The sequence below is a fragment of the Somniosus microcephalus genome, chromosome 21, assembly GCF_052327205.1.
Source record: "Somniosus microcephalus isolate GS21.2 chromosome 21, FLI_Smic_1.0, whole genome shotgun sequence".
NCBI lineage: Eukaryota > Metazoa > Chordata > Chondrichthyes > Squaliformes > Somniosidae > Somniosus > Somniosus microcephalus.
In genome coordinates this window covers 80682332-80710221 of record NC_141007.1, presented here as the reverse complement: position 1 = coordinate 80710221, position 27890 = coordinate 80682332, and the positions used below count along the sequence as shown (strand labels likewise).

General features: G+C 47.0%; 1 protein-coding gene across 1 annotated transcript in view; it reads left to right on the top strand.

The window, feature by feature from the left end:
• Window positions 1–3917: 3917 nt before the first annotated feature.
• The window catches only part of aanat1 (arylalkylamine N-acetyltransferase 1), a 55922-nt gene continuing 31949 nt past the window's right edge, over window positions 3918–27890 (top strand). Inside the window, exons 1-2 of the mRNA XM_085964042.1 lie at window positions 3918–4017; window positions 4414–4599. Of these exons, the coding sequence (XP_085820168.1) occupies window positions 4443–4599 (157 nt within the window). The 5' untranslated portion in view covers window positions 3918–4017; window positions 4414–4442. The remainder of the gene's footprint in view (window positions 4018–4413; window positions 4600–27890) is intronic.

Genomic DNA, 27890 nt, shown 5'->3' with positions numbered 1-27890 from the left:
ATGTATAAGGAGAGATTGGGTCGATTGGGCTTATACTCGCTGGAGTTTAGAAGAATGAGAGGGGATCTCATTGAAACTTATAAAATTCTAACAGGACTAGACAGACTAGATGCAGGAAGGATGTTCCTGATGGCGGGGGAGTCCAGAACCAGGGGTCACAGTCTAAAGATAAGGGATAAGCCATTTAGGACAGAGATGAGGAGGAATTTCTTCACCCAGAGAGTGGTGAACCTGTGGAATTCTCTACCACAGAAGGCAGTTGAGGCCAATTCATTAAATATATTCAGGAAGGAGTTCTACCACCCTTTGTTTGAAGAAGTAGAATCATAGAATCCTAGAATGGTTACAGCACAGAAGGAGGCCATTCGGCCCATCGAGCCTGTGCTGGTTCTCTGCAAGAGCACTTCAGCTAGTCCCACTCCCCCGTCCTTTTCCCGTAGCCCTGCAAAATTCTTTCCTTCAGCTACTTATCCAACTCCCTTTTGAAAGCCACAATTGAGTCTGCCTCCACCACCCTCTCAGGCAGTGAATTCCAGATCCTAAACACTTGCTGCTTAAAAAAGTTTTTCCTCATTTCGCCTTTGGTTCTTCTGCCAATCACCTTGAATCTGTGTCCTCTGGTTCTCGACCCTTCCGCCAATGGGAACAGTTTCTCTCTATCTACTCTGGCCAGACCCCTCATGATTTTGAATACCACTATCAAACCTCCTCTCAACCTTCCCTGCTCTAAGGAGAACAACCCCAGCTTCTCCTGTCTATCCACGTAACTGAAGACCCTCATCCCTGGAACCATTCTCGTAAATCTTTTCTGCACCTTCTCTAAGGCCTTCACATCCTTCCTAAAGTGCAGTGCCCAGAATTGAACACAATACTCCAGTTGAGGCTGAACCAGTGTTTTATAAAAGGTCATCATAACTTCTTGCTTTTGTACCCTGTGCCTCTATTTATGAAGCCCAGGATCCCGTGTGCTTTTTTAACCACTTACTCAACCTGCCCTGCCACCTTCAACGATTTGTGTACATATACCCCCAGGTCTCTCTGTTCATGCACCCCCTTTAGAATTGTACCCTTTAGTTTATATTGCTTCTCCTCATTCTTCCTACCAAAATGTATCACTTTGCACTTTTCTGCATTAAATTTCATCTGCCACGTGTCCGCCCATTCCACCACCCTGTCTGTCTTCCTGAAGTCTATCACTATCCTCCTCACTGTTCACTATACTTTTGTGTCATCTGTAAAGTTTGAAATTGTGCCCTGTACACCCAAGTCTAAGCCATTAATATATATCAAGAAAAGCAGTGGTCGTAGTACTGACCCCTGGGGAACACCTTCCTCCAACCTGAAAAACAACCGTTCCCCACTACTCCCTGTTTCCTGTCACTTAGCCAATTTCGTATCCATGCTGCCACTGTCCCATTTATTCCATGTGCTACAACTTTGCTGGCAAGCCTATTATGTGGCACTTTATCAAATGCCTTTTGGAAATTCATGTGCACCACATCAACTGGTTGCCGTCATGTTGTGGTACCGGCTGGTCACTTTGATCCCTCCCCCTGCGTTTGTCGCCAAGTTGCAGAAGAAGCTCATCGACTTCTTCTGGGACAAAAGGAAGCACTGGGTTTCTGCCATGGTTCTGTGTCTCCCGCTTAGGGAGGATGGTCAGGCGCTGGTGTGCCTTCGCACCCAGGCTGCGAGTTTCCGTCTTCATGTATACACTGAATGTGAGAGGTTGCAGCGCCTCTTCCTTTATTTGAAGGGGCTGCTCCTCGATTTCTGGCTGCACTTCAGTCGCACGCTCCTGATCTTTGGTCACCCGGTGGGGAGGGGAGCGGGCAGGTCGGGGAACCTCCTCGTAGGACTGTTCCTGGGCCTGACCAAAGTGGCCATCAACTGGTCCAGGCAGCGGGCGGTCGAGGGGGTCATTTGGCCCGACTGCCGGCCTCTCTTCCACGTCCACGTTCACGCCCAGGTGGCCCTGGAGATGGAGCACACGGTGACCGCCGGCACGCTCGAGGCCTTGAATTGGCTTCAACTGCCTTCTGTGGTAGAGAATTCCACAGGTTCACCACTCTCTGGGTGAAGAAATTCCTCCTCATCTCCGTTTCAATAAGATCCCCTCTCATTCTTCTAAACTCCAGCAAATATAAGCCCAATCGACCCAATCTCTCCTCATACGTCATTCCTGCCATCCCAGGTATCAGTCTGGTGAATCGTTGCTGCACTCCCTCCATGGCAAGAACATCAATCCTCAGATAAGGCGAACAATACTCAAGGTGTGGTCTCACCAAGCCCTGTACAACACCTCCGTTCAGTCCGTAAGGGTGACCCCGAGCTTCCGGTCGCCTGTCATTTTAATTCACCGCTCCATTCCCACTCGGACCTCACCATCCTTGGCCTCTTTTATTGTTCCACGGAAGCTCAATGTAAACTCGAGGAACAGCACCTCATCTTCCGATTAGGCACTTTGCAGCCTTCCGGACTCAATATCGAGTTCAATAATTTCAGATCATAACCTCGGCCTCTCTTACTTTTTTCTTTTTAATTTTTTCCACCCCTTTGTTTTGGGTCTTCCTTTCCCCCCCCCTCCCCCCCTCCTTTCCTTTTGTTTCTCTCTCTCACCTGGCAGCTGTCCTTATCCTGCCAGTACACTTCACACCTAATCTCAGCTGCCTTTTGTCTCCACAGGCCCATTACCATCTCATCTGGCTTCTAATACCTTTTATTGTCTCCTTTTCTTCTTTTGTTCGATCGCAGCTTTGCCTTCGATCTTTTTATTTTCTTTCCAGTTTTGAAGAAGGGTTTCAACCCGAAACGTCAACTCAAATTTCTCTCCACGGATGTTGCCTGACCTGCTGAGTTTTTCCAGCATTCTCTGTTGTTATCCTGTACAACTGCAGCAAGACTCCTGTACTCGAATCCTCTCGCTATGAAGGCCAGCATACCATTTGCCTTCTTAACTGCCTGCTGCACCTGCATGCTTACCTTCAGCGACTGGTGCACAAGGACACCCAGGTCTCGTTGCACTTCCCCTTCTCCCAATCTATTGCCATCCAGATAATAATCTGCCTTCCTGCTTTTGCCACCAAAGTGGATAACCTCGCATTTATCCACATTATACTGCATCTACCCAATCACCCAACCTGTCCAAATCATACTGGAGTTTCTCTGCATCCTCCTCACAGCACACACGCCCACCCAGCTTTGTGTCATCTGTAAACTTGGAGATATTACATCTAGTTCCCTCGTCTAGATCATTATATATTGTGAATAGCTGGGGTCCTGGGACTGATCCCTGCGGTACCCCACTAGTCACTGCCTGCCACTCGGAAAAAGACCCGTTTATTCCAACTCTTTGCTTCCTGTCTGCCAACCAGTTCTTTATCCAAGTCAGTACCTTACCCCCAATCCCATGTGCTTTAACTTTACACGCTAATCTCTTATGCAGGACCTTATCGAAAGCCTTCTGAAAGTCCAACTACACCACATCCACTGGTTCTCCCTTATCTATTCTACCAGTTACATCGTCAACAAATTCCAGTAGATTTGTGAAGCAGGATTGACCTTAGCCAGACCAGCGAAGGACGGTAGGTTTCCTTCCCTAAAGGAAGAAGTCACACAACACCAGGTGATAGTCCAACAGCTTTATTTGAAATCACAAGCTTTCCGAGCGCTGCTCCTTCATCAGGTGAAGTGGAGAGATGCATAAAGGACATTAATGAACCAGTTGGGTTTTGGACAGCTTCATGTTGACTTTTACTGATGCCACACATTGCTTTATATATAATTTCTAAGGTGTAATATCATGTATATACAGTGTGTATTGTATGTGATGTGATGTGTGTGAAGCAGTGTTGATGTCAGTCTGGAGCCGGGTAATCGGTGTTTCTGGCCCGGGCTCACCAGCGCCTCTGACGCACTTTGTGTCCCATTTGCTGACGTTAATCCGGCCGATCCGATAAAAGTCCCGGAGCCCGGGAGCGCCCTCAGTCCCGGAGCCGCCTCTCAACATCGCGTCAGGTAAGATTGCAATCATTTGGCGAAAGTCGCTTCCTTTTTTTAGATTCCGATGTAACGGGCGATTGATCCGCTTTCCGACTGCAGCCTGTAACCGGATTGAGGGGCTCCAGAGCGGACCCGGGGACTGCTCCCACCGGCAGTGCCCAGAAACTGGGGCAAAGCAAACCTTCACCCCCACCCCCACCCACTTCCACCTCTCTAACTATCCGCTCCCTCCCTCCATTGCAGATCAGCCAGCATCTAATTCAATAGCACGGCAGGCTGGAGGGGCTGAATGGCCTCCTCCTCTTCCTATCTGTCTCTGTCATTAGCTGCCCTTCCCTGCATTGGTGACATGTTTAGGAGTCACTCTTGTACTTAAGGGGCAGTCATGTTGTGCCGCACTGTGTTTCACAGATCACTGGCCAGTGGAGTAGACACAGAGAATGTCTGTGTTAACAGCAATGCCATTCCTGATGCCCTTGTACCCGCGACCCCAAGCCGCCAGCCCTGGCAGACCGAGGCGCCACACACTGCCAGCCAATGAGTTCCGCTGCCTCAGCCCCAAGGACGCCATCAGTGTCTTCGAGATAGAGAGAGAGGGTAAGAGTCTGCGGTTTTACTCAGGAAGCTCAGTCCCTTCAGCCCATCTAGCCCTCCTATCCCAGTGTTCCCTTCAGCCCATCTAGCCCGCCTATCCCAGTGTTCCCTTCAGCCCATCTAGCCCTCCTATCCCAGTGTTCCCTTCAGCCCGTCTAGCCCTCCTATCCCAGTATTCCCTTCAGCCCATCTAGCCCTCCAATCCCCAGTGTTCCCTTCAGCCTGTCTAGTCCTCCTATCCCAGTGTTCCCTTCAGCCCATCTAGCCCTCCTATCCCCAGTCTTCCCTTGGTGTATTTCTAATAACCCTGAATCCTATTTGTTGACAAGTACAAATCTTGTTCTTTCTTGAAACCCATTAAGGTTTCTCTAATTACATTTATTTATCCATCAAACTCAATAATAATTACCGCTAATTACCCATCTCATTAATAATTATCTATCAAAAGAACTCATACATAAATTATTCTAATTATTCACATATCTCATTAATTCTAATTAACAATATTCCTCTCAAATAATTATATCTAATTATCTACCAATAATCATTATTATTCATTCATATCTAATTAATAATAATTTCTAATTATTCATCAACATAATAATTACATAATTTGTATCTTATAAATCTATTACCCTACAAATATTTCCATTATTTCATCTGGTCTCATTTCCCATATAGTACTATTTAATAATCATGGCATGCTGTCTAACCCAAAGTAGTATTGATGGAGAAAATAAAGGAACTAAAACAAATTGGTCAGTATCAAATACTGATATTATTGTTATCCTATTGTCAACACTGAATACTAATAATCATCATAACTCTTTATCAATACTGGATACTAATAATCACCAAGGGGCACCGACTGTGCATCATCACTAGTCAGTGAGTCAGTAACTAGTGGCACAGACTGAAGATTATCACTGGTCAGTGAGTCAGTAACTAGGGGCACAGACTGAGGATTATCACTGATCAGTGAGTCGGTAACTAGGGGCACAGACTGAGGATCATCATTGGTCAGTAACTAGGGGCACAGACTGAGGATTATCACTGGTCAGTGAGTCGGTAACTAGGGGCACAGACTGAGGATTATCACTGGTCAGTGAGTCAGTAACTAGGGGCACAGACTGAAGATTATCACTGGTCAGTGAATCAGTAACTAGGGGCACAGACTGAGGATCATCATTGGTCAGTAACTAGGGGCACAGACTGAGGATTATCACTGGTCAGTGAGTCGGTAACTAGGGGCACAGACTGAGGATTATCACTGATCAGTGAGTCGGTAACTAGGGGCACAGACTGAAGATTATCACTGGTCAGTGAGTCAGTAACTAGGGGCACAGACTGAGGATCATCATTGGTCAGTAACTAGGGGCACAGACTGAAGATTATCACTGGTCAGTGAATCAGTAACTAGGGGCACAGACTGAGGATCATCATTGGTCAGTAACTAGGGGCACAGACTGAGGATTATCACTGATCAGTGAGTCGGTAACTAGGGGCACAGACTGAGGATCATCATTGGTCAGTGAGTCAGTAACTAGGGGCACAGACTGAAGATTATCACTGGTCAGTGAGTCAGTAACTAGGGGCACAGACTGAGGATTATCACTGATCAGTGAGTCAGTAACTAGGGGCACAGACTGAGGATTATCACTGATCAGTGAGTCAGTAACTAGGGGCACAGACTGAGGATTATCACTGGTCAGTGAGTCAGTAACTAGGGGCACAGACTGAAGATTATCACTGGTCAGTGAGTCAGTAACTAGGGGCACAGACTGAGGATTATCACTGATCAGTGAGTCAGTAACTAGGGGCACAGACTGAAGATTATCATTGGTCAGTAACTAGGAGCACAGACTGAAGCTTATCAATGGAAGAATGAAGGAGCAAGTTAGATTTTTTTGACATAGAAGATTATTAGAACATGAGGCAGAAATTATTACCTCATTTAATATGGGATTGGACAAGTGTTTGAAAATTAACAATGTAAAAGGATACCAAGAAAGAGCAGGGCAAGGGCAGGGAAAGGGGATTAGAGTTGAGTGGTCCAGTTGAAGACTGGCTCAGGTGCGAAGGGTGGGTGTGCTGTAATTTCTCTGATTCCAGGAGTTTAGCATTCCAGTAACACAATGTATATTATTATATAACACTGGTCAACGTCCCATGGCATTGCACTGGAGTAACGAGAGGGCATTGGGAAAACCCGAGTGAGTCGTGATCAAAGTACAATCGTTAGGTGAAGTGAGGTTAGAGGTTGATGAATAATTGGACTGAAGACAAGTCAGACATGCAGATCTAATTTAGTTCCCATTTTAAAGTTTCTGTCATTAATTTTATATTTCCATTATACAAATAGCTATGTAAACACATAGTAATTGTAACACTGTAATTACACTTTCCTGCCTGTGGTGGCACTGTATCAATACAAAATAGTAAAGGAGACTTGACTGGAAAACCATTTTAATACAATAAAAAGGGAACTAGCCCAGATAAATTGGCAAATAACATAGATTGTCAGGGTACAGACTAAACACATCCCCACAAGTAAAGGGAGTGCAGAAAAAGAGGCCGTTCCTTGGATGAGTAGAGAAGTTAAAATTAAAATTAGAATTAAAAATGAAACATAGGGTAAATCTAGGCTAATAATACAAAAAAAAAATCGAGCTGAATATACAAAAAATATAGGGGAAGCAAAAAAGATTAGAAAGGCAAAGAGGAGGTGTGAAGACAGACTGGCACGGACCATAACAGCAACACCTTGCATTTATATAGCGCCTTCAATGTAGGTGCTTCACTGGAGCGATTATCAAACAAAATCTGACATCGAGCCACATAAGACGATATTAGGGCAGGTGACCAAAAGCTTGGTCAAAGAGGTAGGTTTTAAGGAGCGCCTTAAAGGAGGAGATAGAGAGGCGGAGAGGTTTAGGGAGGGAATTCCAGAGCTTAGGGCCCAGACAGCTGACGGCACGGCTGCCAATGGTGGAGCGATGGAAATCGGGGATGCGCAAGAGGCCAGGATTGGAGGAGTGGAGATATTTTGGAGGGTTGTAGGGCTGGAGGAGATTACAGAGATAGGGAGGGGCGAGGCCATAGAGGGATTTGAAAACAAAGATGGAAAAAAATAACGGAAATATTAAAAGATTTTAGAAACACAGGGCCCAAAATTTCATGGCCTTTCCAACGCACTCTGCTGTAACTCCAATGGAAAGGCTGTAAACGAGGCCAAGAAGCGGAGAGGCCAAGAGTAAGGGACATCATAGAACATCCAAAAAGGAAGGGAAACCAGACAACGGTTGTTATTCACCACAGAACCAATAACCTTGCAAAGGGCTGTGGAAGTCTTGCAGAATTTGAGGATTTATGCTATTTGTTCAAGTGAAAAAGGAGTATTGCAACCATAGATGTTACACCAGAGAAGGAGGCTATTCGCCCATCGTCTCTGTGCTGGCTCTTTGCTAGAATAATAAAATGTATCCAGAAATCCCCCTTGTGCCAGCTCTCTGTGCTTGTTTCCCTATCCTCATGCTCCTACAGTGTCTCCCCAAGGGGAGCTGGAGCTTCCATTGGGGACACTTCAGATGGTGGGCTACCTTGAGTCGCTCTGGGCCTTGAGGGCCCGGCTGCAGACAGCAGCCTCTCAGGGTGGGCCGAGGCCGTCTTGCCCAGCTGGCTGAATGGCACTAGCAAGGGCACTGGCGGAATGGGTAATGGGGAGCAGCCATGCAGCCATGCTGTCATCCTGAGAGATGACACCAGGTGCCTCTCCCATGGAGCCACTGGGAATCACAAAGGCTAATGGATGTTGGCCTTTATCTCAAGGGCTGGAATACAAAGGGTGGAATTTATGTTACAGTTGTACGGAGCTCCAGTCAGACCCCATCTGGACATTGCGTCCAGTTCTGGGCCCCGCCCCTCAGGAAGGATATATTGGCCTCGGAGGGGGAGCAGCGCAGATTCACCAGAATGACACCGGGGCTGAAAGGGTTAGATTATGAGGACAGGTTGCACAGACTGGGCTTGTATTCCTTTGATTTTAGAAGATTAAGGGGTGATCTGATCGAGGTGTTTAAAATGTTAGAAGGATTTGATCGGGTAGATCGAGAGAAACTATTTCCTCTAGTGGGGGAGTCCAGAACAAGGGGCACAACCTTTGAATTAGAGCCAGACCGTTCAAGGGTGATGTCAGGAAGCACTTTTTCACACAAAGGGTAGTGGAAACCTGGAAATCTCTCCCCAAAAATGCTGTGGATGCTGAGGGTCAATTGGAGCTTTCAAGACGGAGATCTATAGATTTTTGTTGGGTCAGGTTATCGAGGGATATGAAGTACAGATCAGAAATTTTCTAATTGAATGGTGCAAAGGTTTGAGAGACTGAATGGCTTCCTCCTGTTCCTATGCACCTCAGCACTCCTCCAGCTCTGTGCGAGTGCAGGAGTGATGTGATGCCCTCGAAGCTCCTGTTAATACTGCACCCCCCCCCAACCCCGAGTCAAGATGGCAGCCATCTGAGATTCCAATAGTGTGAACTGCCGGGAAAGCTGCCCAATCATGAGTGGTTCATCATGGGGGGCACCACATGGAGCTGACCACTTGGTTCATGTTGGACAGAATGTTCTCCAAGCTCTGCGTGAAGCCCGGACACAGTTGGAGCTGGACTCCTCAATGCTCTGAGCGCGAGCTTGCTGGTAGGCTGCCCAGTGCACCCAGTGTTCCCTGGCATGGACCATCAGCCTTCTTTCGTAAATGGGGCCATCAAAGTCTGCATCTGAGTCCTCTGCAGCAGAGCTAGTGTGTACCAGTGAAGGACTCCACTGCCTTGAATTTCTTTGGATCCTTTCAGACAGCATCTGGTGACCTTTGCAGCTGCTCACCATTGTATAAAGAAGCTGACTGATGCCCTCTTCAGGCAGGCCACACACTTAATATCCTTCCGAATGGAACCAGAGAAACAAAGAAACAGGTGCAAGGAGTAATTGACGGAATGCTCAAAATCCACCATCTACAAGGTACAAGTCAGGAGTGTGATGGAATACTCTCCACTTGCCTGGATGAGTGCAGCTCCAACAACGCTCAAGAAGCTCAACACCATCCAGGAAAAAGCAGCCTGCTTGATTGGCACCTTAAACATTGACTCCCTCCACCACCGGCGTACCATGGCTGCAGTGTGTACCATCTACAAGATGCACTGCAGCAACTCGCCAAGGCTTCTTCGGCAGCACCTTCCAAACCCACAACCTCTTCTACCTAGCAGGACAAGGGCAGCAGGTGCATGGGAACACCACCACCTCCAAGTTCCCCTCCAAGTCACACACCATCCTGACTTGGAAGTATATCGCCGATCCTTCATCATCGCTGGGTCAAAATCCTGGAATTCCCTCCCTAACTGCACTGTGGGAGCACCTTCACCACACGGACTGCAGCAGTTCAAGAAGGCGGCTCACCACCACCTTCTCGAGGGCAATTAGGGATGGGCAATAAATGCCGGCCTTGCCAGTGACGCCCACATCCTGGGAATGAATTTTTTTTAAATGACAACCCCTCAATTTAATGAGCAGGAACGGCTTTCATTTAATAATGTGCTGCTGCTGTGTGACTCCAGTCACCTCACCCTCACGCTAGTGCCTGCTACCCAGAAAGATGTCATGATACTTTTATTATGTGACAACTCACCATTCCAGTCCTGGTGACTTAAAGCAACACATCAGGATGGTTGAATGTTTTTCAGGGTCCCTTCCAGTGATGGCTGATGACTTCAGTAAGGTTTCTGCAGAAATAGCGAGATGAAGGATATGATGAGGCCTATGTACAAGAATTGTGATAGAACAGAGAATAGGCATTCTGACATCTGGTTGTAGATGCCTGGATAAATCTGGTTCAGTTTCCAGAACCATTGCAGCTTGCTGTGTGCTACATAACACTGGCAGCTGAAAGGGATGAAGATGAAGAGGGGTGGTAGAGCCTCCCCACAGCATGAGGAGAGTGTGCAGGAAGGAAAGGACATGGTACAGGACAACCAGCAGTCAGAGAAAGGAGGGCCCGACTGATAGACCAGTGCTTTCAGTAAATAAAGGTGGTCTCACCAAATGAAGTCACTGACCACCACTTGTCCCGCAATATACTTACAAAGTCCTCAATGTTGGAGGTTTCTGCCAACTGACTTCATAATCCTGAGGATTGGGAGGATTTTAGAATTAAGCAAAAGATGACCAAGAAATTGATAAAGAAAAAGAGATTATGAAAGTAAACTAGCAAGAGACATAGAAACAGATTGTAAAAGCTTCTATAGATATGCAAAAAGGAAGAGGTTAGCAAAAGTAAACATGGGTCCTTTAGAGGCAAAGACAGGAGAAATTATAATGGGGAATAAGGAAATGGCAAAGACACTAAATGAATACTTTGTATCTGTCTTCACGGAAATAGTGGGGAACCAAGGGTCTAGCAAGAATGAGGAACTTAAAGATGTTAGTATTAGTAAAGAAATAGTACTGGAGAAATTAATGGGACTAAAAGTTGACAAATCCCCATGACGTGATGGCCTACATCCTTGGGTTTTAAGATAGATAGTGGATGCATTGGTTTTGATCTTCCAGAATTTCCTAGATTCTAGAACGGTCCCAGTGGATTGGAAGGTAGCAAATGTAACACCGCTATTCAAGAAAGGAGGGAGAGAAAAAACAAGGAACTACAGGCCAGTTAGCCTGACATCAGTCGTCAGGAAAATGCTAGAATCTATTATTAAGGACGTGGTAACAGGGCACTTAGAAAATCATACTGTGATTGGGCAGAGTCGACATGGATTTATGAAAGGGAAATCGTGTTTGACAAATCTATTAGAGTTTTTTGAGGTTATAACAAGCAGCGTAGATAAGGGGGAACCAGTGGATGTAGTGTATTTGGATTTTCAGAACACATTCGATAATGTGCCACACAAGAGGTTATACACAAAATTAGGGTTCATGGGATTGGGGGTAATATACTAGCATGGATTGAGGATTGGTTAATGGACAGAAAACAAAGAGTAGGACTAAACGGGTTATTTTCAGGTTGGCAGGCTGTAACTAGTGGAGTACCACAAGGACCAGTGCTTGGGCCTCAGCTATTTACAATCTATATTAATGACTTAGATGAGGGGGCCAAGTGTAATGTATCCAAGTTTGCTGATGATACAAAGCTAGGTGGGACAGTAAGCTGTGAGGAGGACGCAAAGATGCAAAGGGATATAGACTGGTTAAGTGATTGGGCAAGAAGGTGGCTGATGGTGTTCCCTAGTGAGACAAGGCTGAATGGTGGGTTCCTGGGATGGTGCCCTGGAGTTGTAGAGGCCTAAGGTGACTCTCACCTCAGTGAAACAGCTACTGACAGCTTTTCTCTTGCAGTGTCAAGGAGTGCGGCCTGAAACTCCCTCATATACAGGGCCTTAAAAAAGCAGATTCAGCTGCCCTCTCCGCTACGCTCACTGGTGCAAGGGAAAGTCTCGGAGGACTGACTGGTCATGTCTTTACAGACACAATTGCCCACGCAAGTCTGGAATTCAGACTGATTCTCAAGGCATCTGTTGCAGCAGTGGTCACTGCAGTCTGGAATCTACCAATATCCTTACTACTGCCCCTAGCGCCTTGATGCTGCAGGAATCTCCGGGACTGCCACTCTCCCCAGGGTGTTCTGCGGGTCGTGAGAAACTTCTGAAATGTGTGCATATGTGTGTATTGGACTCTTCCACTTCTCCATCATCTTTACCATATACATGGAAACCATCTCTCACACAGTGCACAGGAGCGCGAGGCTCCTTAATCGAAGTTCTTTTGAAGACCGAGTCCTAGGGCAGTTGTTTCTCCAGCCTCCATGGAGGAACATAAGAACATAAGAAATAGGAGCAGGAGTTGGCCATTTGGCTCTTCGATCCTGCTCCTCCATTCAATACAATCATGACTGATCTTCTACCTCATCTCCACTTTCCTGAACTATCCCCACATCCCTTGATTCTCTTCATATCCAAAAACCTATCGATCTCTGTCTTGAATATACTCAATGACTGAGCCTCCACAGCCCTCTGGGGCAGAGAATTCCAAAGATTCACCACCCTCTGAGTGAAGAAATTTCTCCTCATCTCAGTCCTAAATGGCCGACCCCTTATCCTGAGACTGTGACCTCTGGTTCTAGACTCCCCAGCCAGGGGAAACATCCTCCCTGCATCTACTCTGTCAAGCCCTGTAAGAATTTTATATGTTTCAATGAGATCACCTCTCATTCTTCTAAACTCCAGAGAATTCAGGCCTAGTCTACTCAATCTCTCCTCATAGGACAATCCTCCCATCCCAGGAACCAGTCTGGTGAACCTTCGTTGCACTCCCTCTATGGTAAGTATATCCTTCCTAGGGTAAGGAGACCAGAACTGTACACAATACTCCGGGTGTGGTCTCACCAGGGCCCTATGTAATTGCAGTAAGACGTCTTTACTCTTATAAGAACATAATAAATAGGAGCAGGAGTCGGCCATTTGGCCCCTCGAGCCTGCTCCGCCATTCAATAAGATCATGGCTGATCTGATCTAGGCCTCAACTCCACTTTCCTGCCTGTTCCCTATAACCCTCGACTCCCCTGTAGCTCAAATATCTGTCTATCTTGGCCTTGAATATATTCACTGACTCAGCCTCCACAGCTCTCTGGGGTAGAGAATTCCAAAGATTCATGACCCTCTGAGAAGAAATTCCTCCTCATCTCCGTCTTAAATGGGCGACCCCTTATTCTGAAAATATAGATTCCCCCACGAGGGGAAACATCCTCTCTGCATCTACCTTGTCGAGCCCCCTCAGAATCTTCTGTTTCAATAAGATCCCCTCTCATTCTTCTAAACTCCAATGAGTATAGGCCCAACCTGCTCAACCTTTCCTCATAAGACAACCCCTTCATCTCAGGAATCAACCTCGTGAACCTTCTCTGAACTGCCACCAATGCAAGTATATCCTTCCTTAAATAAGGAGACCAAAACTGTACACAGTACCCCAGGCGTGGTCTCACCAACGTCCTGTATAGTTGTAGCAAGACATCCCCACTTTTATACTCCATCCCCCTTGCAATAAAGGCGAACATGTCATCTGCCTTCCTAATTACTTACTGTACCTGCATGCTAACTTTTTGTGTTTCATGTACGAAGACACCCAGATCCTTCTGTACTGCAGCATTCTGTAGTCTCTCTCTATTTAAATAATATTTTGCTTTTCTATTCTTCCTACTAAAGTGGATAACCTCACATTTTCCCACATTATACTCCATCTACCAAATTTTTGCCCACTCACTTAACCTATCTATATCCCTTTTGCAGACACTTTGGGCTGGATTTTACTTACCGAGACGAATTGGGGGCAGGACTGCTGCCTTCCGAGTTCTAGTCCCACCCCCAGTGACATCTGCTGAACAGACGCTATTTTGCCTTGATTGGCCTTGTTAAGCCTGCCCTACGGGCTTGCTGGCCAATTAATGGAAAGCCAGTGTCAGATGACGTCAGTTGATAACGCTTCATCTGCCGGTTTTCTTAAAGGCATATACACCACACTTGTTTGACAGATGAATTGTCAGTGTTTGACAGCATTGAGGTGCTGTCAAACACTGACAATCACTGTAAACAGGTGAGCCCTTGCAGCCAGGCTCTCCAATTACTCTCTCCTTAGGATAAAACAGATGGCAGCTGCAGCTGAGTGTACAGAAGCCATCTGTCACTTCTCCCGATGAGATGAGGCTACACAAACACTTCAAAGCTTGTCACCTGCAGAAACATCTAACCACATTAAAAATGACTTTCACAATATTTCCTTACCTCTGATACTAACCAGTGTCCCATTGCATCCTTAACACCACTTCTGCAGCTGTCATCTGTACACCAACATAACAACAGACCCACAGCACGCCTCACTTACCCTGGCGGGGTTCCCTGCCATCGGGAAGCCCGCAGCAGAAGTCACAAAATTGGGAAAAGCCTTTTAACTGCCTGTTAACTACCTGTTAACAGGCAGTTAAGTGGCTATAATCCTCTTCCCACCACTAGGAGTTGGGTCCCTGTGTAAATCGGGGATCGACTCCCAGGAAGATTGGTTGGAGGCAGGTTGGGAGTGGGTTCGGGACCCGCTCTAATTCTTTTTGACTTTCCCAGCAGTCCCGCCTCCAAACCCGCCTCCTCAGGGCTGGTAAAATCCAGCCCTTTGTGTCCTCCTCACAGCTTGCTTTCCCACCTATCTTTGTATCAGCAGAAAATTTGTACACTCGGTCCCTTCATCCAAGTCATTAATATAGATTGTAAATAGCCGAGACCCCAGCACTGATCCCTGCGGCACCCCACTAGTTACAGTTTGCCAACCTGAAAATGACCCATTTGTCCTGACTCTCTGTTTTCAGTTAGTTAGCCAATCCTCTATCCATCCTAATATATTACCCCCAACCCCATGAGCTCTTATCTTGTGCAGTAACCTTTTGTGTGACACCTTATCGAATGCCTTTTGGAAATCCAAATATACCACATCTACTGGTTCCCCATGATTCACCCTGTTCGTTACATCCTCAAAGAACTCTAATAAATTTGTCAAACACGATTTCCCTTTCAGAAAACCATGTTGACTCTGCTTGATAGTAATAAGATTTTCTAAATGTCCTGCCACTGATCCCTTAATAATGGATTCCAGAATTTTCCCAATTTAAAAAAAATTCATTCATGGGATGTAGGCGTCGCTGGCAAGGCCAGTATTTATTGCCCATCCCTAATTACCCTTGAGAAGGTGGTGGTGAGCCGCCTTCTTGAACCGCTGCAGTCCATGTGGTGAAGGTACTCCTACAGTGCTGCTAAGGAGGGAGTTCCAGGATTTTGACCCAGCGACGATGAAGGAACGGCGATATACTTCCAAGTCAGGATGGTGTATGACTTGGAGGTGGTGGTGTTCCCATGCGCCTGCTGCTCTTGTCCTTCTAGGTGGAAGAGGTCGCGGGTTTGGAAGGTGCTACCAAAGAAGCCTTGGCGAGTTGCTGCAGTGCATCTTCTAAATGGTACACTGTGGTAAACCACGTTCACTATCGTATCACTGTTAGTAGTTAGCACTGTTCACCACTGTTCGTTATAACTGTATCACTGACCACTATTGTATCACGGTACGAGGTCGCCTCTTGCCACACTGCTATACCTGGGATGACCACTGCCGACTCCGCCTTGGCTCCACCCACCAGGCCAGGTATAAAGGTGAGCGACTGGCTGGTATTCCTCCTGCTTGGATCGGATCACCCACGAGAGTGGGCTCTGTTATTTAGTCAATAAAAACCTTTAGTCACCTTCGTAACTCTTCGCCTTTTATTGGAGGAATTGATAGGTATATCATACAAACTGCAGCCATGTCGAGGAACCAACCAGAGATCAGGCCATCTTAGACTGGGCATTATGTAATGAGAAAGGATTAATTAGCAATCTTGTTGTACGAGGCCCCTTGGGTCGGAGCGATCATAATATGATCGAATTCTTCATTAAGATAGAGAATGAAGTAGTTGACTCAGAGACTAGGGTCCTCAATTTAAATAAAGGAAACTATGATGGTCTGAGGAGCGAGTTGGGTAGGATTGATTGGGGAATGGCACTCAAAGGATTGACAGTGGATAAGCAATGGCAAACATTCAAAGACCGAATGGATGAGCTACAGAATTTGTTCATCCCAGTTTGGCATAAAAATAAAACAAAAAAGGTGACTCAACCGTGGCTATCAAGGGAAATTAGGGATAACATAAGATCTAAGGAGAGGACATATAAATTGGCTAGAAAAAGCAATAATCCTGAGGATTGGGAGCAGTTTAGGATTCAACAAAGGAGGACAAAGGGATTAATTAAGAAAGGGAAAATAGAATATGAGAGTAAGCTTGCAGGGAACATAAAAACTGACTGTAAAAGCTTTTATAGATATGTGAAGAGAAAAAGATTGGTGAAGTCAAGCGTAGGTCCCTTGCAGTCAGAATCAGGGGAATTTATAATGGGAAACAAAGAAATGGCAGACCAACTAAATTCATACTTTGATTCTGTCTTCACAAAGGAGGACACAAATAACCTCCCAGAGATGCCGGAGAACATAGGGTCTGATGAAAGGGTGGAACTGAAAGAAATCAGTATTTGTAGGGAAATGGTGTTAGGAAAATTGATGGGACTGAAGGCCGATAAATCCCCAGGGCCTGATAATCTACATCCCAGGGTACTTAAGGAAGTGGCCCTAGAAATAGTAGATGCATTGCTGGTCATCTTCCAGAACTCGATAGACTCTGGAACAGTATCCATGGATTGGAAGGTAGCTAATGTTACCCCACTATTCAAAAAAGGTGGTAGAGAAAAAGCGGGGAATTATAGACCAGTAAGCCTGGCATCGGTAGTGGGGAAAATGCTAGAGTCTATTATAAAAGATGTAATAGCAGAACACTTGGAAAGCAGTGACAGGATCGGACAAAGTCAACATGGATTTACAAAAGGTAAATCATGCTTGACTATTCTACTGGAATTTTTTGAGGATGTAACTGGTAAAATAGATAAGGGAGAACTAGTGGATGTGGTGTATTTGGACTTTCAGAAGGCTTTCGATAAGGTCCCGCATAAGAGATTAGCATGCAAAATTAAGGCACATGGGATTTGTTGTGCCCGTCAGTAGTAAGACACAGACTGCAGGAGAACGGTACAACAGGTGTTTACTCAACGTGGCTCACTCTGGAACTGAACTGTACAGATTACTACTCAGTGCTATATACAGGTGTGGTCACTGCCGGTACTACAGTATACATGAGCTGTAAAAAGTAGTTCCCCCCTTAAAGGTATATACATTACAATTCCTCCCCTTTTAGATTAACAGTGCCATAACACTCATTTAACAATTAAATATCAAACTAATTACAATTAACACTTTGAACATACAATGTTAGCTGAAAATAGTCCATTTATATATTCAGTCTTTGGGGAGGCTTTCTGATCCTTTCTGGATAGCGCCTTTCCCGAGTGTCTCGCTCTTGGTGCGGAGGTGATTCTGGCCCCCTGTCGTCGGTTGGGCCATCAGCTTCCGATGCTACTGTTTCTGGGGTAGATGCGACCTGTACGTCGGGTTCATCACCAGGTACGTATGGGCGAGGCATGGGGTTGACTTGTTCCTGTGACTCTAGGATCTGGTCAGCATGGCGTCTCACGATGTTCTCCCCAACGTCCACTGTGTACATTAGTGGGCCCTGCCGTGTGCATATCGTTCCTGGCTGCCATTTTTCTGTTCGGTAGTCGCGGGCCAAGACTGGTTGCCCTACATTGAAGCGCCTTGTTGGCTTCTCATGGATGTGCTGGAATTGCTTACTCTCAACATCTCTTCGTACATTTGGTCTGAGCAAATCCAGGCAAGATCTTAACCTTCGGTTAAAGAACATCATGGCCGGGGCCTGGTTGGTGGCTGCATGTGTCGCATTCCGGTAGGCGAACAGGAAATTGTCCACCTTATGCTGCAGCGGAATGTTGTCATTGTACATAGCCTTTATTGCCTTCTTAAAGGTTTGTACGAACCTCTCAGCCAATCCATTTGTGGCTGGATGATACGGGGCGGATGTGTAATACCTTACCCCATTCTTCTTCATAAACCTCCGGAACTCTTCGAACACAAACTGTGGTCCGTTATCGGAGCAAATCTGTTCTGGCAAGCCGTTCCTGGCAAAAATGGTCCGTAGGCCTGCAATAGTTTTCACCGTGGTGGTGGAGGACATTTTGATGACCTCAGGCCATTTCGAGTGCGCATCCACGGCTATTAAAAACATTGAGTCCATGAATGGACCAGCAAAATCAATATGCACCCGTTGCCATGGAGATGAGGGCCACTCCCATGGGTGTAGAGGGGCATGTGGTGGTGCATTTTGGACTTTCTGGCATCCTGAGCAGCTCTTGGTCAGGTCCTCGATTTGTTTATCGATTCCCGGCCACCACACATAAGCCCTGGCAAGGCTTTTCATTTTTACCCCTTCCAGATGACCCTCATGAAGCTCATTGAGCACTCTCTCCCTTAACTTGGGTGGAATTACCACTCGGGATCCACACATCAAGGTCCCCCGGCACACTGACAGCTGTTCTCTTCTTGTCGAGAATGCTGGCAACAGTGAGTCGCCATGTGCTGGCCATCCCTTCACTGTCAAATCATATACCCGAGACAGTGTCGGGTCATTTCGGGTCTCCTTTTCTATACGAGCGTTAGTTACCGGTAGGTATTCAACTATAGTCGAGTGAAATATTTCGACAGGATCCACTGCTGGTGCTTCCTCTGCAGTAGGCAGTGGCAGGCGTGATAGCCTATCAGCATTTCCATGCTGTTTCGTGCCCTTATATTCAATCTCATAGTGGTGCGCCCCTAGAAAGAGTGACCATCTTTGTAGTTGTTGCGCAGTCATCACCGGAACGCCCTTCTTCGGATTAAAAATGGAGACAAGAGGCTAGTGGTCAGTCAGCAAGGTGAATTTCTGCCCGTGCAGATAGTGATTGAACTTTTTCACTCCCCACACTAGGCTGAGGGCCTCCCTGTCAATCTGGGCGTAGTTACGCTCGGCTGAGGTTAGTGATCGTGACGCAAAGGCTATTGGCCTCTCTGAGCCGTCCGAGAATTTGTGCGACAGCACCGCTCCAATGCCGTAGGGTGACGCATCACACGCCAACCGAATTGGTAGTGCTGGGCTGAAATGAGCCAACACCTCTTTTGCTTTGATCAATGCTTTGCTCTTCTGGAAAGCTCGTTTACATTCATCACTCCACTTCCATGGTACCCCCGTTTGCAGTAGGGTGTTCAGTGGGTGTAGTACGTGTAGTGTATGTGCCAAATTTGGCAGGAACTTATGGTAGTAGTTTACCAGCCCGAGGAACGACCTCAGTTGTGACACATTTTCCGGTGCTGGAGCCTTGACTACTGCCTCAATCTTTTCTGGGGACTTATGTAACCCCTCTTTATCGATAACGTGGCCACAATACGAGATCTGTTTTTTAAAAAACTCGCATTTGGGGCAGTTAGCTCGGAGCCCATATTCCTTCAATCTAGTGAGCACCTGCTCCAGGTTGGCGAGGTGATCACTGTCATTTTTGCCCGTGACCAGGATGTCGTCCAAATAACACTGGGTCCCTGGGATCCCTTGCAGGACTTGTTGCATTGCCCTTTGCCAAATAGCCGGAGCTGATGCTACCCCGAATACCAGCCGGTTGTATTGGTAGAGACCTTTATGGGTGTTGATTGTGAGGTATTTTTTTGATGCTTCTTCTACCTCCATTTGTAGATACGCCTGGGCCAGATCAATCTTAGTGAAGCGTTTCCCTCTAGATAGCGAGGCGAAAATATCTTCAATCCGCGGAAGTGGATATTGCACGGTGTGAAGGACTGGGTTCACTGTTACCTTAAAGTCCCCACAGATGCGAACCTTCCTTGGTTCCCCAGGCGTGCTGCTCAACGACTTTTTCATCACAGGGACGATGGGTGTAGCCCACTCGCTCCAGTCTACCTTGGACAGTACTCCTGAACGTCCCAAACTTTCCAGCTCTGCTTCGACAGCTGGGCGGAACGCCTTAAAAAATTTTGGGCTTGCGTTTTCTTCAATTTTAATTGTTGCTGTCATGCCTTTTAGTGTTCAGAGTCCTTGCTGGAACACTTCTTGCGCGTCGGTTAGGATCTTTGACAGTCGCCCAGGTGTGACGTCGTCATCCTTTTTGGCAGCCACAGTCAGTGCTTGTATGGAATGCCAATCCAGCTGTATTTTCCGCATCCATTCACGTCCCAGTAATGGTGGTCCTCCATCTTGCAATACATACAGGTCTAGTTTTGGTGTTTCCTTACCGTTATATATAACGGTCACCCTTATTTTTCCTTTGGGGTAGACTTTTTGCCCCGTGTACGTCTTCAAAATATTTTTTGTGTCTCTCAAGGGTATGTGTGAGAATAGCCGCTCGTAGTCCCGTCGGTTTATGACTGTTAGGGCTGATCCTGTGTCCAATTCCATTTTTACCTGGACTCCTGCTACCTTGAGAGTGACCCAAATGGTTCGGTGATCCTCTGTTGTGATCACATTATGTAGTTTCAGACAACTCAGCTCCCTGCTTTCGGAGTTGGTATCACTCTTTTGTTCGTCTGAACTATTCTCCGTCACCTCATGTACCTTCTTGTACTTTTCTTTTGGAGATTTCTTATTGCTGGTTTTCTTTCCCGACCTGCAGACTCATGCTATGTGTCCTACTTTTCCACACTGTCTGCACACTTTGTCTTTGAACCAGCAATCATTGTGGTCGTGTGTTGTTCTGCCGCAGCGATAGCACTTCTCTGTTCTGTATGACATTTCGTTTGTGCCATATTCTTGCGGTCTCTGTTGTATCTCTGCAGCGCCCTGTGCCTGCTTCATATGATACCGCAATGCTGAAAACCTTGTCCAGCGTAAGGTCCTTTTCAGATAAAAGCCGTTTCTGGGTTCCTTCACTTTGAAGCCCACACACAAACTTGTCCCTTAAGGTATCTGCCAGTCCTGTTCCAAACTGGCAGTGTTTCGATAGTTTGCGCAGTTCTGTTAAATATTCAGCATTGCTTTCATCCTTATGCTGGTTCCGTTTGTGAAACTTGAATCTTTCTGCTATCAGCAGCGGTGTGGGGTTTAAATGTTCCTGTAGTATCGTCACTATGTCTCCAAAACTCTTTTCCACTGGCTTCGCTGGGGTTACTAGATTTCGTAATAAGCCATACGTCTTTGCACCCATTAAATTTAACAATACCGGCGCTTTCTTGTCATCTGACACCTCATTTGCCTTGCAGTATACCTCTATTCGTTCGACATATGTAGTCCAATCTTCGACTTCATTGTCAAATACGGTGATACTGCCACTCTTCGGCATTTTGGGTGTGGTTTAAAATGGCTTAAAATGGCGTCTCCCGCGCTTTCCTTCCTCCCCGCTGCTGCCAACGCCGCTCTCGGCGGTCCTCGTGACAATGGCGGCGCCCTGTAGGTTTCGCGCGCTTCTCCTGCGCTGCTGCCAACGCCGCTCTCGGTGGTCCTCGTGGCAATGGCGGCGCCTCGCGGGTTTCTGCGCATCTCTCTCCCTCTCCTCGACGCTGCTCGGCCCCTGAACACCGGCTGCGCCCTGTGCGCTCTGCCCTCTCTCTCTCTCTCCCGTCGACGCTGCTCGGCCCTTTGCTGTGCCGCTCGGTCAGGCTCTAGCCCGCCGCTGTCCGGGAAGGGTCTGCGCACTACCTGTTCTTAGCCCGTTTCGCTGGACCACCGCGACGGGAAAGCCAAGCCTGGCTTTCAACAGCCTCCCCCGCAATTCTCGAGTCTCTGCTGGATGACTGGGCGGTTGCCCGTGGTCGACGCCCATGTCTCTGGCCTTGACCTCCAATCTACTGGTCTCCAGGAACGAATCCCTGGGAGGTGATGCAGAGTTGCAGGTAGGATCGAATTTGCCTCGTCGCCAATGTTGTGTCCTTCAGTAGTAAGACACAGACTTGCAGGAGAACGGTACAACAGATGTTTACTCAATGTGGCTCACTCTGGAACTGAACTGTACAGATTACTACTCAGTGCTATATACAGGTGTGGTCACTGCCGGTACTAGAGTATATATGAGCTGTAAAAAGTAGTTCCCCCCTAAAAGGTATATACATTACAGTATTCACTTGGATAGAGAACTGGTTGGCGGACAGAAAGCAAAGAGTTGGAATAAACGGGTCGTTTTCCGAGTGGCAGGCAGTGACTAGTGGGGTACCGCAAGGATCGGTCCTAGGACCCCAGCTGTTCACAATATATATTAATGATCTGGACGAGGGAATTGGATGTAATATCTCCAAATTTGCAGATGACACAAAGCTGGGTGGGAGGGTAAGCTGTGAGGAGGATGTCGTGAAACTCCAGTACGATTTGGACAGGTTGGGTGATTGGGCAGAAACATGGCAAATGCACTATAATGTGGATAAATGTGAGGTTATCCACTTTGGTGGCAAAAACAGGAAGGCAGATTATTATTTGAATGGCAATAGATTGGGAGAAGGGGAAGTGCAAAGAGACCTGGGTGTTCTTGTGCACCAGTCGCTGAAGGTAAGCATGCAGGTGCAGCAGGCGGTTAAGAAGGCAAATGGTATGTTGGCCTTCGTAGCAAGAGGGTTCGAGTACAGGAACAAGGATGTCTTGCTACAGTTGTACAGGGCCTTGGTGAGACCACACCTTGATTATTGTGTGCAGTTTTGGTCGCCTTACCTGAGGAAGGACGTTCTTGCCATGGAGGGAGTGCAGCGAAGATTCACCAGGCTGATACCTGGGATGGCAGGAATGACGTATGAGGAGAGATTGTGTCGATTGGGCTTATACTCACTGGAGTTTAGAAGATTGAGAGGGGATCTCATCAAAACCTATAAAATTCTGTCAGGCCTGGACAGACTAGATGCAGGAAGGATGTTTCTGATGGCCGGGGAGTCCAGAACCAGGGGTCATAGTCTAAGGATAAGGGGTAAGCCATTTAGGACTGAAATGAGGAGGAATTTCTTCACCCAGAGAGTGGTGAACCTGTGGAATTCTCTGCCACAGAGGGCAGTGGAGGCCAGTTCATTAAATATATTCAAGAAAGAGTTGGATATATTTCTTAAGGCTAAAGGGATCAAGGGATATAGGGAGAAGGCAGGGACAGGGTACTGAATTTGGATTATCAGCCATGATCTCATTGAATGGCGGAGCAGGCTCGAAGGGCCGAATGGCCTACTCCTGCTCCTATCTTCTATGTTTCTATGGTACGCCGGTGATGGAGGGAGTGAATGTTTTTTAAGGTAGTGGATGGGGTGCCAATCAAACGGGCTGCTTTGTCCTGGATGTTGTTGATCTTCTTGAGTGTTGTTGGAGCTGCACTCATCCAGGCTGTTGCGTCCGTGTATAATAAGACACAGACTGCGGAGAACGGTACAACAGGTGTTTACTCAACGTGGCTCACACTGCAACTGATCTGTACAGATTACTACTCAGTGCTATATACAGGTGTGGTCACTGCCGGTACTGCAGTATACATGAGCTGTAAAACATAGTTCCCCCCTTAAAGGTATATACATTACAATTCCTCCCCTTTTAGATTAACAGTACCATAACACTCATTTAACAATTAGATATCAAACTAATTACAATTAACACTTTTAACATGCAACATTAGCTGAAAATAGTCTATTTATATATTCAGTCTTTGGGGAGGCTTCCTGATCCTTACTGGATAGCGCCTTTCCCGAGTGTCTTCCTCTTATTGCGGAGGCGATTCTGGCCCCCTGTCGTCGGTTGGTTCATCAGCTTCCGATGCTACTGTTTCTGGGGTAGATACGACCTGTACGTCGGGTTCATCACCAGGTACGTATGGGCGAGGCATGGGGTTGACTTGTTCCTGTGACTCTAGGATCTGGTCAGCATGGCGTCTCACGATGCTCTCCCCAACGTCCATTGTGTACATTAGTGGGCCCTGCCGTGTGCATATCGTTCCTGGCTGCCATTTTTCTGTTCGGTAGTCGCGGGCCAAGACTGGTTGCCCTACATTGAAGCTCCTTGTTGGCTTCTCATGGATGTGCTGGAATTGCTTACTCTCAACATCTGTTCGTATGTTTGGTCTGAGCAAATCCAGGCGAGATCTTAACCTTCGGTTGAAGAACATCATGGCTGGGGCCTGGTTGGCCTGTGTCGCATTCCGGTAGGCGAACAGGAAATTGTCCACCTTGTGCTGCAACGGAATGTTGTCATTGTACATAGCCTTTATTGCCTTCTTAAAGGTTTGTACGAACCTCTCAGCCAATCCATTTGTGGCTGGATGATACGGGGCGGATGTGTAATGCCTTACCCCATTTTTCAAGAACCTCCAGAACTCTTCGGACAGAAACTGTGGTCCGTTGTCGGAGCAAATCTGTTCTGGCAAGCCATTCCTGGCAAAAATGGTCCGTAGGACTGCAATAGTTTTCTCCGTGGTGGTGGAGGACATTTTGATGACCTCAGGCCATTTCGAGTGCGCATCCACGGCTATTAAAAACATTGAGTCCATGAATGGACCAGCAAAATCAATATGCACCCGTTGCCATGGAGATGAGGGCCACTCCCATGGGTGTAGAGGGGCATGTGGTGGTGCATTTTGGACTTTCTGGCATCCTGAGCAGCTCTTGGTCAGGTCCTCGATTTGTTTATCGATTCCCGGCCACCACACATAAGCCCTGGCTAGGCTTTTCATTTTTACCCCTCCCAGATGACCCTCATGAAGCTCATTGAGCACTCTCTCCCTTAACTTGGGTGGAATTACCACTCGGGATCCACACATCAAGGTCCCCCGGCACACTGACAGCTGTTCTCTCCTTGTCGAGAATGCTGGCAACAGTGAGTCGCCATGTGCTGGCCATCCCTTCACCGTCAAATCATATACCCGAGACAGTGTCGGGTCATTTTGGGTTTCCTTTTCGATACAAGCGTTAGTTACCGGTAGGTATTCAACTATAGTCGAATGGAATATTTCGACAGGATCCACTGCTGGTGCTTCCTCCGCAGTAGGCAGTGGCAGGCGTGATAGCCCATCAGCATTTCCATGCTGTTTCGTGCCCTTATATTCAATCTCATAGTGGTGCGCCCCTAGAAAAAGTGACCATCTTTGTAGTCGTTGCGCAGTCATCACCGGAACGCCCTTCTTCGGATTAAAAATGGAGACAAGAGGCTGGTGATCAGTCAGCAAGGTGAATTTCTGCCCGTGCAGATAGTGATTGAACTTTTTCACTCCCCACACTAGGCTGAGGGCCTCCCTGTCAATCTGGGCGTAGTTACGCTCGGCTGAGGTTAGTGATCGTGACGCAAAGGCTATTGGCCTCTGAGCCGTCCGAGAATTTGTGCGACAGCACCGCTCCAATGCCGTAGGGTGACGCATCACACGCCAACCGAATTGGTAATGCCGGGTTGTAATGGGCCAATACCTCTTTCGATGTGATTAGTGTTTTGCTCTTCTGGAAAGCTCGTCTACATTCGTCACTCCACTTCCATGGCACCCCAGTTTGCAGTAGGGTGTTCAGTGGGTGTAGTATTATAGACAAATTTGGCAGGAACTTATGGTAGTAGTTTACCAGCCTGAGGAGCGACCTCAGTTGTGACACATTTTCCGGTGCTGGAGCCTTGACTACTGCCTCAATCTTCTCTGGGGACTTATGTAACCCCTCTTTATCGATAACGTGGCCACAATACGAGATCTGTTTTCTAAAAAACTCGCATTTGGGGCGGTTAGCTCGGAGCCCATATTCCTGCAATCTAGTGAGCACCTGCTCCAGGTTGGCAAGGTGATCACTGTCATTTTTGCCCGTGACCAGGATGTCGTCCAAATAACACTGGGTCCCTGGGATCCCTTGCAGGACTTGTTCCATTGCCCTCTGCCAAATAGCTGGAGCTGATGCTACCCCGAATACCAGCCGGTTGTATTGGTAGAGACCTTTATGGGTGTTGATTGTGAGGTATTTTTTTGATGCTTCTTCTACCTCCATTTGCAGATACTCCTGGGCCAGATCAATCTTAGTGAAGCGTTTCCCTCCAGATAGCGAGGCGAAAATATCTTTAATCCGCGGAAGTGGATATTGTACGGTGTGAAGGACCGGGTTCACTGTTACCTTAAAGTCCCCACAGATGCAAACCTTCCTTGGTTCCCCAGGCGTGCTGCTCAACGACTTTTTCATCACAGGGACGATGGGTGTAGCCCACTCGCTCTAGTCTACCTTGGACAGTACACCTGAACGTTCCAGACTCTCCAGCTCTGCTTCGACGGCTGGGCGGATCGCATAAGGTACCGGTCTGGCCTTAAAAAATTTTGGGCTTGCGTTTTCTTCAATTTTAACCGTCGTTGTCATGCCTTTTAGTGTTCCGAGTCCTTGCTGGAACACTTCTTTCGCGTCAGTTAGGATCTTTGACAGTCGCCCAGGTGTGACGTTGTCATCCTTTTTGTCAGCCACAGTCAGTGCCTATATGGAATGCCAATCCAGTTGTATTTTCCGGATCCATTCACGTCCCAGTAATGGTGGTCCTCCATCTTGCAATACATACAGGTCTAGTTTTGGTGTTTCCTTACCGTTATATATAACGGTCACCCTTATTTTTCCTTTGGGGTAGACTTTTTGCCCCGTGTACGTCTTCAAAATAATTTTTGTGTCTCTCAAGGGTATGTGTGAGAATAGCCGCTCGTAGTCCCGTCGGTTTATGACTGTTAGGGCTGATCCTGTGTCCAATTCCATCTTTACCTGGACTCCTGCTAACTTGAGAGTGACCCAAATGGTTCGGTGATCCTCTGTTGTGATCACATTATGTAGTTTCAGACAACTCAGTTCCCTGCTTTTGGAGTCGTTATCACTCTTTTGTTCGTCTGAACTATTCTCCGTCATCTTATGTACCTTCTTGTACTTTCCTTTGGTAGGTTTCTTATTGCTGGTTTTCTTTCCCGACCTGCAGACTCATGCTATGTGTCCTACTTTTCCACACTGTCTGCACACTTTGTCTTTGAACCAGCAATCATTGTGGTCGTGTGTTGTTCTGCCGCAGCAATAGCACTTCTCTGTTCCATATGACATTTCGTTTGTGCCATATTCTTGCGGTCTCTGTTGTATCTCTGCAGCGCCCCGTGCTGCTGCTTCATATGATACCGCAATGCTGAAAGCCTTTTCCAGCGTAAGGTCCTTTTCAGATAAAAGCCGTTTCTGGGTTCCTTCACTTTGAAGCCCACACACAAACTTGTCCCTTAAGGTATCTGCCAGTCCCGCTCCAAACTGGCAGTGTTTCGATAGTTTGCGCAGTTCTGTTAAATAATCAGCATTGCTTTCATCCTTATGCTGGTTCCGTTTGTGAAACTTGAATCTTTCTGCTATCAGCAGCGGTGTGGGGTTTAAATGTTCCTTTAGTATCGTTACTATGTCTTCAAAACTCTTTTCCATTGGCTTCGTTGGGGTTACTAGATTTCGTAATAAACCATACGTCTTTGCACCCATTAAATTTAACAATACCGACGCTTTCTTGTCATCTGACACCTCATTTGCCTTGCAGTACACCTCTATTCGTTCGACATATGTAGTCCAATCTTCGACTTCATTGTCAAATGCGGTGATACTGCCACTCTTCGGCATTTTGGGTGTGGTTTAAAATGGCGTCTCCCAATGGCTTAAAATGGCGTCTCCCGTGCTTTCCTTCCTCCCCCGCTGCTGCCAATGCTGCTCCCGGCGGTTCTCGTGGCAATGGCGGCGCCCTGTAGGTTTTGCGCGCTTCTCCTGCGCTGC